At 43.7% G+C, this 12,208-nt stretch overlaps 1 protein-coding gene across 1 annotated transcript; it reads right to left on the reverse strand.

Annotated features, from left to right (window-relative positions):
- Nucleotides 1-667: 667 nt before the first annotated feature.
- Nucleotides 668-9,477, reverse strand: rcc2 (regulator of chromosome condensation 2). Its single transcript, XM_079226383.1, has 13 exons — nucleotides 9,444-9,477; nucleotides 8,312-8,526; nucleotides 7,578-7,671; nucleotides 5,905-6,048; nucleotides 5,603-5,734; nucleotides 5,276-5,364; nucleotides 3,393-3,507; nucleotides 3,033-3,199; nucleotides 2,752-2,932; nucleotides 2,466-2,571; nucleotides 2,180-2,252; nucleotides 2,012-2,089; nucleotides 668-1,739 (listed from the first exon to the last, which is right to left on the reverse strand). The coding sequence occupies exons 2-13, from the start codon at nucleotides 8,510-8,512 to the stop codon at nucleotides 1,635-1,637; spliced, it is 1,485 nt and encodes a 494-aa protein (XP_079082509.1). The 5' UTR covers nucleotides 8,513-8,526; nucleotides 9,444-9,477; the 3' UTR covers nucleotides 668-1,634.
- Nucleotides 9,478-12,208: the final 2,731 nt, after the last annotated feature.

The raw sequence follows: 12,208 nt of genomic DNA on the forward strand, positions 1-12,208 counted from the left end.
ATGTCAACTGAAGTCCAGTATGAGAAATGTGAATGTTCTGTCTCGGGTGCTAAAAGGACTTCAAGACGTCTGAATTCATTAAAAGGTGAACGTGTAACTGAGGCCACAGCTGCAGATGGCAAGAGCCAAACAATTCAGACATGAATGATGAGCCGGGTCCTGCTCCTCTAGAGCGGACCACCAGAGTAAGAGGCTGCGTGGAACAGCAATTAAATGTTGTAGGTCTGCTAATGAAGACAATGCAATGTGGGTGAAAGCTCTGGGCCTTTGAGTTGCGTCTTGTGTTGCACAATTCTTCCTCAATTGAAGCATGGTAGAATTAATTGGGCCTGTGATAGTCCGGAGACCCCCCCACCGCTACGGATGATGTCACAGCTACAGGACACAGACTGCTCAGCGATTGTAGTTTGAGGTAAAGAATAAAGCACTAGCAGCTGTGACCCGACACGGGACACGGATTATGACTTCTTGTTGGGGCTCTAGTCCATGTGTCTTTGGGTAAGACACTTACTTCCCGTAGCTGTTCCTCCAGTGTGAATGTTACCACCATGCACGGTAACTATCAAGTGGTGAAAGAGCTTTGAGTGAAATACAAGAAGTTTATTTGCAGCTTATGAAGTTAAGACTAGGGCGGAAGCACATGTAGAGAAGTGAGGACAAAACAAAATCAAGTCACATGAATCTTTATTTAACCATTTAAATGAAAAAAAAAAGTAACCCAGAGAAATTTCACCATAAAAAAGAAAGCAGTACAGGTAGGAGGAAAACACCTCTGCTGTTTTTAAAACAAGAACACGCCTTCATTTCCAGCACACCTTGATATATTTCGAGTGCATATATCGGCTCTAAAGCTTCTGACTTGCTTGTTAAACCGCTTTGAGCGTTGGAATAGTTATTAGCAAAGACGCGCTCTAGCAGACCCTGTGGTCTTGGAAGGACTGATGTGTGCATACTGGATGCAAACACTGAAGATAAAAGGAATGTAACCGCCGAGTGGCGTGCACCAACTCAGAATATCACGTTCAAATCCTGATTGTAATCCGTGGCAGCAGCACACAGCTGCTTAGACTGCTCATGAAGCGTCAGCTGACCCTCTGAGCGACACACACTTCCATATCCTGAACATACACGTAGAAAAAGGCACAGATATGGAGCATTGGTCTTTGAAAATCCCTCAGTAGGAAAAGACTGAGGGTCCTGTCATAGCACCCGTAAATGTGACAAACGTTATTTTATATACTGCAACAAAGAAAAACAGAACAAGACATGAATGTTTGGCTGTATTGTAAAATGGAGCTGGGGTTTTGGGAAGCACGCCTCTACTAGGTGTGAAGTGCTCGGAGCAAACTGTTGCAGGTTCACTCGAGGTGGGAAGTGGAGATATCTTGACCATTCATTGTGAGAGCTGGACCATCCAGAGAATCTGTCGTCTCCAGTCCCATTTTCTCTGATTACACTGTCCAAATTGTTAGAGCCTGTTTGCTGGTTGTTGAGATGTGTGGAAATCTGTGGGCCCTGAACGCAACCATCCCACTGGGACACCAGCAGCGACTGAACGGGCCAGGTGTTCCTGATGAGCGTCGCTGGTCTCCGCTCCGGTGAAAAGGGTTGAGGCGTTGCTGTCGGAGGCCCGATCAGATTGTTCGGGGGTTGTACTCGGGCAGCTTTTTCAGTCTCTCTTGTTCCTGCTCAGTGTCCTGTCTAGCAATCACCAGAGAGTGACAGTAGCCCATCACCACCTGCAAAGACACCAAGGTCACTCAATCTTTCCCCACAGGCCACAGCATCTCAAACAAGCGCAGAGCAGACAGACAGCATTCCATTGGACAAGGACACAGACAGTAAACCAATGTCTTCACTCATCACTACTCAAGTCCCAACCAAACTCAAAGTGAAGTTCAGATGTGTGACAGCAAAGAGATAGTGTGAAAGTCCTCTAAGTGGTGTATGATGTATTGATCTTTTCCTCTATTAGGCGCTGATCAGAACTTTTAAAGTGATGTCCATTTACCTGCTCAACGTAGACACCATCCAAGGTCTTGACCTCCTGGGCAGTGGTGGAGGATTTGGGTTTGTTGTCTCCATATCCCTGAAGGAGACAGACAGAGCTCAGCATCTATAAACTGTGTTCCATCATTTTCTATGAACAGCGCATCATGTAATGGCCCTCAGGTCTTACCAGCTCTCCAAATGTGGGCGAGGGGCCCCAGCTGATCGTACTCTCATCTGCAGCAACAATGATGCTGCTCTTACTGTTGAACACAAACACACTCAGTCAAACTCCACACAGACTAAAACCACAGCACACCAATGTAGAGCCAGGGAGGAGACATGAAATATCAGATTGTCCAACAGTGTACCGAGGGCTTCAGAGGCACTCTGAAGTATCGCTTTAGGGCCAAACCAGAACATGTCTCCACACACGAGCACTCGGAGGGAGGACCGAAGGGTCCGACAGCACTCACCCACATGACAGACTGCGGACCTTCCAACCACACAGGTCCTGCACCGCTTTGGGGTACATGGTTGACTCTCTGGAAGTGTTTGTCACCCCCCAGAAGAACAGCCCCCCTGCAAACACAACACTGGTCAGACACCTACAGTCCAGCAGCACATCACCTGCTACTTGATCACTTTCACTTCACATGGGTACTCAGCCTCTAGAGCCTTATCCTGAAAGTTACCTGTTCATTTTGTAACGGTAAACTGTGTAACGAAGCCTATTGCAGTGGGACTGCTCTCCTTTCTTACCCATCTCACTGACAGCGAAGGAACACTGGTAGCCTGAACAGATCTGACTGGCGCCACGTCCAGGGAAGTCAAACAGTTTGACCAGTCGAGGAACCATCTCGTCCTTCTGCTCCGTGTGACCCAGGCGGCCGTAACCCCCAAAACCCCAGCTGAACACTCGCTTCTGAGAGTCCAGCACCAGCTGAAAGTGTGAAGGACAATGGCATTAGTTTGTTAACTACAGAAAGACCACCGTTTAATACGATTGGGTTCAGATGAACGTAATAGGTGTAGCTTTTCACCGTGTGGTTGGACCCGCAGGCCACATCCCGGACCACCACATTGGGGACGGGCATGACCTGGCCATCCTTTGACTTCTCAATGAAGATGGCGACACGGCGAGCGATGAGTTCACAATCAAACTCGATGCGCTGGGCGCGAGCTATGAACTTGCCGTCACTGTTGTGACCTGGAATGGGAGAGCAATTCAATTATACAGAATCAACCATCAAATACTATTATTCATTTTTAAAAAAGGCAGATGTTAAGGTCGCCAAGGAGTTTTAAAATATAGGTAAATACTAACATTAACACCTCCCTAAAACTACAGTGTGAACATGTACAAGTGACAGTGACAGAGGGTCTGCACGGCGTGAGCGTACCCAGCTGTCCGTACTCCGGGCAGCCGAAGGAGTACAGGTTTCCTTTGCAGTCCACCACCATGCAGAACTCAGCTCCACAAGCCACCTTCACCAGGGGCTGGCCGTTGTAGGAGATCTAGGAGCGAGAGAGGACAATAAAGGAGGGACACCAACATGCTTCCTATGAATTACTATGGTCTACTTTTGTGTTAACTCAAAATCTATTTTTGCATTCTCTCTGATCCGTAATAGGGATGTAATGGTTTGTGTATCGATGCCAAAACCGATGGAGTTCAACAGTGGTTGTGAATTGATGATAAAAAAAAAATTCATACGCTGGCTTTCCACTTGAAAGCATCTAGCTCCAGGCCGTTAGCAACAGATGCTGAGGTGGGCTCAAATAGCTGATTGCAGGGTTCATACACATTGTGACCAATGGGTTTCCATGACTTTCATGATTTCTATGACCAAACATTTTGTGAAATCTTGGTGTAAACATGAAAAAGTGAGAGAATGTAGTATTTAAACTAACAATAAGAATACAAAGCATACAGTAAACCTTAAATGACAAATGAATGAAACAATAGTTTGATTAAAAGAATAAACATTTATATAGATGCCTGCTTATATTTTGAGTGTCTTTCTTTTAAAAGCATATTCATTATTTCAAACTCAGCGTAAATGAACGTCATGAACACATGAATACAACACATTTTACTAAATTTTACTTTTACTAAACTTTTGGAATTTAATTTTTTTTTCAAGGACTTTAAGGCCTGGACATAACCATTTTAAAATGCCATGACTGTTCCAGGTTTCCCATGACCGTAAGAACCCTGTGATTGGCGTATTTGGCACAAACTATGGACACCGGAGCTGACGGCAGGTTCCCAGTCAACTACAGAGGGGAGAGAGGTGTGCAAGACGAGGACGGGAATGTTAACGGAAACACATCCAACATGCCATCATCCAGATGTGTTGATCACCAGGAGGATAACGGTCTAAATATAGCTTACTGGATCATCTTCCTAACGGAGCATAACATTACATGTATTTGGGTATTGTTCATACAAGAGATATTTAAAAAAAAATTTTTTTAGTGGAATATAGAATGATCCTTATTTTATAAAAGAAATAGTTAACCAAAATTGTAGATGAGCAAAATGCTGCCTCAATCCACTGTCCGCACTAAATAAATGAAAAGTAACATTTGGGGTTTTCTCCGGTTGTACCAAACTGTACCATTACGCCACCAATCCATGTGTTCTTTACACGGATTAAAAACTGTGATTGGGTTGGAGCTATTGTTATGGGTTAGGCTGTGACACATGCAGTTTGTGAATGACATGGCAGTATTGACTCAAGTATTGTTGAGAAGCCATTCCTGAACTCCTGAGGCGTTTAATAACTCATCTGGTCATCACATTAAAGTTGATCTTACGAAACCTTCTATGCCACAGAGACTTTGAGGCCCTGTCCAGAGTAGCCGCAGCTTTACAAAAACCAGAGCTGTAGCCACAGTTTAAGAGTCTTTCACTAACAGGCGCTCGCCCCAAAGTTGATGACAACGTAGGTCGACTCACTTAAGGTGGACCGACCTTTAAGGTGGAACAGCGCTATTCTCATTTTAGTGCCTTTGAATAAAACGGAGCTCTACTACATCAGCAAAAGGCGTCATGGTGTGTAGTGCTGATAAGTATATGATGTGTTCTTACACATGGATCAGACTGAAGGTTAGTTCTCAAACTCTGATGCACTCAGTCTGCATTCATTTCCTGTCATATAATGTATAGATTGTGTCACACCGAGCTGAAAGAGGCAGCAGAAGTCTGGATCACACATCTGTATGAGCCCATACGCTCCCGGTCTCTAAGTGTGTAGCCAGTGTGACAGTGAGCGCTTACCGGTGCTGGGCTGAGGACTGCATCAGTCTGGTTGCCTTGGCCCAGCTGGCCCAGCTTGTTCTCACCAAAGGAGTATGCAGTGCCATCCTCTGAGGAGGAACAATGATGTCAGCAAACACAGCCGCAGATAGCAACTCACATTCACTCTGTTTTGATCCAAAACATTCTCAGTACAATCATGCTAATTATGTGTTTAATTACCACAAACGCTGTTTTTTATTCCAACCAAAATACAACAGATAACCACTGAGCACCAACTAAACAGGAATTAAAAGAATAAACAATGTAGAAGCCCTTGAAGAGAACACGCATCACGGGTCCGCCTACCTGTGAGGGCCATGGTGTGATTGCGTCCACAGGCTGCAGCAACAATCACATGATCTGCGAGGGCCTCGATCAACTTGGGGGCCTCCAGGCGCTTGGTGTCTCCGTGACCCAGCTGACCTTTGTCATTACGACCTGCGGAGCCAGAAATCAAGAGCTCAGTGATGGAGAACTGCTGTGGACTCAAAACCCCGGCACACAGGCCACGGCCTCACTGTCTGGATCCTCAGCGGTATTTACTCAAACTTTGTTGGTGTGGCTGACAATACTTTGAGCAGGAAGATTATTTGCAGCATGCTACTTACCCCAGCTCCACAGCTTGCCCTCGGCGGTCATGAGGAGACTGTGTGCAGCACAGGGCCCAGCCACCACGCAGCTGACCTGCACATCATTCAGACAGCCATAGCGATGAGGACCCCACAGATTCTGGCCCAGGTTGCGGAAAGCAACTGGAAAGACACAAGACCAAAACTTTATACTATCCACACACAGTATATCTGTCCCATGTTATTTTATTTCTCCTAGTTCCTCTGTATGAGGAGATAACACTACATGAACCCCTTATAATATAAAGCATCTTCATAAATGAAGTCTGGCCTCATAATCACCACTAAGGTTGTGACTTATCCCTTAGACTAAGGGTTTATATAAGAACATTTCACTTATCAACTCTCTGCTCTCTTCCTTTCAGCAGTACAATGTCATTGGGAAGTTAAAAAAGGAAAACAATTAAATTAAAATCACAAGACAGTTTCCATGTATTTTTGATGGAGGCGGTTCAAGTCGAGACAAACTGCTGCTTCACTTCCACAAGGAGTGCTAAAAATACCCAACGAAACCTTTTGATATCCCAGTGCACTACAAAAGAAGGATTTGAATGGGGTTTGGTGGTGTGGTGCGCAGCCTCTCGCCCATCTAGAGATGCTCTTTGTCTATGCAGCTGCTCCCCCAACCCCCTTTTCAGTCTCAACAAAGCAGATTTATCAGTGTGTACCAGAGTAGAGAGGCAAGGATGGAACCAGGCAGAGTACCGCCGGCCCCAGGCCTCAGTGGGCTGCTGCAGGGGGGCAGCTCAGAACATGCATACACATGAATAGACATTACTGTCACAATCAATTAATGGAATCTCACTGGCTTTTAATCCGTATGCGGCTTGTGAATCCCAAACAAAGAAACACATGTACACCGAACATGTGGTCCTCATTTCATTCTCTACTGTGAGAACTCGATCAATTCGTTATTGATGCCGTCTGGCTGTACAACCTCCTACACATCATGAGGGGTCAGGTACCATACGGCACACAGAAACCCTCACAGCCAATGTGTCCGAGAACATAATACAGGTATTACCAAACATTACCAACATCGGGACCATACAGGGGCTGATACACGTGTTGATTCTAACAAGGCAACATGGCCATTGACTGGTCAGTGACTCATCCTGCTCCAGGTTTCATTAACGCTAAGAGATGGACATCAACATAGCCATTTGTGTTTTAAGCAAAGAGCTGGAGGCAGGACATGGTTAGCTTAGCATAAAGACTGGAAGCAAAGGGAAACTGCCAACTTGGATCTGTCCACAGTTCAAAAATACACACACTCTAAAAGTTCACTACTTAACACATGTTGTGTTTGTTGAATGTATAAATCAATGACAATTTGTAAGTTTAGATACTATCTGATTGTCCATCCTCTAAGCCCGTCAATAAACAGCTCCATAATAAGTCCTGTAAAGCGTGTGAACACCAGCAAACAGGACCGCTGCACTCACTTTAGTAAAGGTTCAAAAGTATCAAGTATGCATTTCTTTCACTGAATGGACTTCTTTTCTTGCATTTAAAAAAGACAATATCAAAAAGGACAAATGCCTTTTATACAATAGGTATTGATCATTGCTATTGGTTTATGGCATACACATGTCCTGCTGTAGACCTGATCCAGCTATTTTAAATTCTAAAAAGATAAAAAGATATTCTACCTTGTTGTTTGGGCACCTCCTTTCTTCCAATCAAATCCCAGTTGGTTGCTCCAAAGATGAGCAGTTGACCTTTAACCTTTGAGCACTCAAGTTTCTGTAGAAAGTACACAAAAAGGTTAATGACAAAAAGTAACGTTGTCGCTTGGACTCAGAAAGAAAATGAGTTCACCAACTATAGCTGATCACAGCATCTGTGACTCGACATGCTGGAATTTGAGAAACAATAGTTTGATTAACCTGATTATAAAGTTTGGCCCTTTTGGTTTATTTTCCTCAACTTTAAACCAATAACTGATGAACTGTACAATTAGTTTTTTTTGCAAGTTACTATTTTTCTGTAATCTTATATAAAGAATCCATACTTGTAGACACCGTGGACATAAATAAGCTTTTTGTAGACACCGAGTGCATGAGAAAACTTTTCTGAAGATGATATGTCCTTTTATCAGAGAGCAGATAAAAGATGTTGAAGAAAACCAGATTCCATGACTGTCGTACACAAAGGTTACTACTACTAAAACACCAATACATCTGCGGATTGTTATGTTTTACTAATTCAATATTCTGACTTCTTGTGAGAATGTAATGTTTGTTAAAACAGAAAATTCCCAGCAGCTTATTTTCCTGGCAGGAATGACCACAGACAGGCAAACAGATTAGTGAAAGAACCGTTTAAACCTACAAATATACTTCTTGGAAGAGCCACTACTACAGTGCATCAAACCCAAACCCACTATTTTCTCCTTGACGTCGTCGGCCACGGTGACCGGCTGCAGCCCAGACTTGGCAGCCGGCTTGCCGGGTTTCTTGTTGTTCTCCTGTTCGTAGTCAAACTCGTCATCGCTGCTGAAGTCCCTCTCTTTCCTTTTGCCGCTGGCCCTCTTCTTTTTCACTCCTCCATTCCCTGAGACATCAGTCACCTTCTTGCGTGGCATTTTCAAATCCTAAGCTGTTCATGGGAAAGAGGCCGTAGTCAGTTTACAGACAGGAACACCATGTGTAGTTCAGGCTGGACCTATTGGACACAGCCAGGAACATATTAGCATCAAGGAAAACAAATGATGACTCAGAAGTTGAATAACGCTGAAGACAATGAACTGTGAAATATTTTAAAATACTACGAACCCTCAACTAGTGAGGAAGATGTGACGGACGGCTGTTATTAAAGAAGCATCTTTACACTTCTGCTTACCGTTAAATTAACTTTACGAACTTTAAGAGAACAATCCAGACTGTACCACACACACACACACACACACACACACACACACACACACACACACACACACACACTATTTAAATGGACCGCCGTGACCGGGGCGCTAAAGTAACGTTAAGTGCCCCTCTCTCCACCATTGACCCAGAACATGTGGCCGGTTGGCTCCAGTTGCCTCCTACCACAGCCGCCGGACCCATAACCAGGGAAACGAGCCGGGCACCGGCCGCCAGCAGCGTCGGGTACCCGCGTTAGCTGCTAGCTCGCTCGGCTAGCCGCTCTTTGTTCACATGACGGTAACAAGCTAGTCGACGTGTAACGGACAACATGAGAGCTGGTGAGCCGCCACACGACCGAGGAGGCACATTTAGTACGTTACTGGACCAACGACTCCTCCGGACCCCGGACCCCAGTGGACCGGGCTCAGATTAGCAGAATAGCTGGTGGGTTCATTAAGCTAACGCTCCTGGAAGCTAGCAGGCACTCGGAATAAAGACATGGAAACTAACGCGACATGAAAGGATGCTACGAACAAAACTTTTCCCATATTTTCTGCACTGGACACCTTCTAACTTTAGCGAACGTACAATATCTGTGATTTAAAAAACATGTTATTTGTAATTTCATCAAGCGAAGGAACAAAACTGTACCGGTGATTTCCTGATTCAGCAGCTCTCTGCCCGTCTCCGGTTTGATTGATTTGAACAAAAGAAGCTGCAGTCTGCTTTCACACCACGTGGTTGACATTAAGTATTCATACAGGAAACCGAGCACTCACCAGATCCACACAGCTGCCGGGACATGAGGCCGTGACGCCCAGCAGGGCGACGCGCAGCCTGGCGCGTCTACTGGCCGAGCATGAGCTCTCTGGAGCGGGCACGAAGAAGGACCGACACCTGGAACAAAGGACGGGTCACAGACTAACCTGATTGACTATACACGTGCATCAAAACGTGGAATAAAGAATACATGTATGCAAATACATTTAATAAATGTAACCAAATACAGTGTAACTTTAGCAACAAAAGTGTGGTTTTATGTATATGTTAGGGTTTGGGTTAATGGTATTACTCATGACAAAGTTTTTACTCAATCTTCTGATTTTCTATAATGAGGCTAACCATGAAGCAGAACATATTCTAATCATGCCTCAAATTATCCTGCGTTCATCCCAAAAAAGGACAAAGATAGAAAGAAAGTTACAAACATTTGTAATTGTAATCTTCTTCATCCTGCTAGATGGTACTTTCTCACCATTTTTGTATTTTCTTAAATCTGAGCTGTTTATCCAAAAAGTAAATAACCATTAGTGGAAGTACAAACACACACATACAGCTAATATAATAGCCAATGATAAAAAATAAAATAAAAATCACAAATGCTTTGTCAGACATTATTGACCACATTACTCTAACCAAAAGTAAAATATAAAGGCACCCTGTAGAATCAGTGAAAATGTGAGGATGTGAGGTCAGACAACATATCTGTCACAAAGGTATCCAAACGTCTTTTTCAGGTTGATTAGTCATTAATGTGTGTAAACATTTTGTTTATTTAAATATATTTAAAAAGAGTCCTGCACACTGTCCATCCCTTGGGCTCACTTTATTAACGTGACGTTTCATAGAGACAAATAACACCATAAAACAGCACTATTCATAGAAAAGATTGGCTTTCACCCGGGAAAAGCTCTGCATGGAAATTAAGGTCAATGCATAATTAACTTTATTTATACCCCCTTTTATGCACAGAATGCAGCATGTGCTCTTTAATTCAGCAACACAAATTAGTTTAAAAAAAACATGCAGTTACAAAAGGAGGAAGGGAGAAAATTAGAATTTCTATTATCTGAAAATTACAAAATAAATTCTGAAAATCGTAAAAGATTCAAAAACAGACAGCGACTAGTCATAGACATACTAAACGAGACCTGTTTTTAGTGTTCGGTTGGTCTCATGAGTCCCGGCCTGGTGGCCCAGCGGGTCAGGGTGGGCTGACCCACCACTGTGCCGTGACAGATCGTCAGGTGTGCCGTGGGAAAATGTCCAATTTCACTTAATTAGTCCCAAAAAATATTATTTAGTTGCCGCAAATCATTTTCCATTGTTGACTGTCTGAGCCTGCAATATAGTGGCTGGCAGAGTGATTTCCTATATAACAGGTCTGCACCTTGTTCTGCTATTAAAAAACTAAACGGACGTATGTTATTGATCGCATCTACAGACAGCTTGTCATTCTGTCTCCACATGGTCGCGTTACAACTCTTCTCGGTGTCGCGCACGGCGGAGTTCCGCTGCACACAGGTGAGACACAGCGGACAGAGAGAGACAGAGAGCGGCGAAAAATATGTCGCGTGCTGCTTTAAGCTATCACTATTTTAAGATATGAGCTATCACTTTTAAAGTCTAACAGTTCATGTATTTGCAGGTCAAGACAAACAGCCTGCGGAGCTCCATCAATGACGTTTCTGACTTCACATATCGAGAGGCTCTGGAAAAATTCCTCCAAAAGCCTGAAAAACACACTGCAGTGACAAAGCCTGCTCACTTTGTGGTCGTCATTCAAATAAATGAACACCATGTTTCCTTTAAGTCCGTATGTATTAAACTGGGGCAGTATTCATTACAGGTGGGGCGCAAGAGGAAATGCTGACTTTAAATGTTTACTGTCCGCCGTTAATAGGTCATGCTTGCGCATGTGCGACTCTCCGATTCTTGTCATTTCGCCAAAAGCCGATCTATATGAGATCTCTGTGAGGTGTTTTTTTCTGCTGTTGCGTCTCTCAACATTGAGCATGAATTGAGAGCCGTATCAAATCTACAACCTCAGGGATCCATCGTGGTCCAGGATCAAGCTGCACGTGGCGGCTGGACAGCAGGACTCCAGGGGCCGAGAGGAGGAGGGCTGTGTTTACATTGTGATGCTTGGTGCTGGTTAGGGTCAGGCTGTAGTGGTGGACATGTTTCATGTAGAATTTGTAATGCTGAGACTTCAACCATATTACACATATTGTTTACGATGCACATTTTTAAAAATGCTAATTCTTTTAAACTTTTGTTTTGTTTGTCATGTTTTTCTTGTGTTACATAATGGCAATACATGATGATTGAACCCTTGAATTGTAAAATAGAATATTGGAAACATCATTGTGTACAATGATGTTTCCAATATTCTACAACAAACGTTCACATCACACAATAGGCTCTAGTCCAAAAGAATGTAGCCGATAGAGGTAAGGTCAAAACAAAAGTGCTATGATTTGGGAGAGCAGAGCGTACTGCTGCATCATTTCAAAGAGATAATCATCCTCAAAGTGCTTTTTTTTTATAGGCGGACCAGAAACTTCTATTTTTGCTGTGTTTCAATCTTTATTTACTCTTAACCAGTAACATATATACTAATATTTACACATATG

The sequence above is a fragment of the Taurulus bubalis genome (genome assembly GCF_910589615.1).
Source record: "Taurulus bubalis genome assembly, chromosome: 11".
NCBI lineage: Eukaryota > Metazoa > Chordata > Actinopteri > Perciformes > Cottidae > Taurulus > Taurulus bubalis.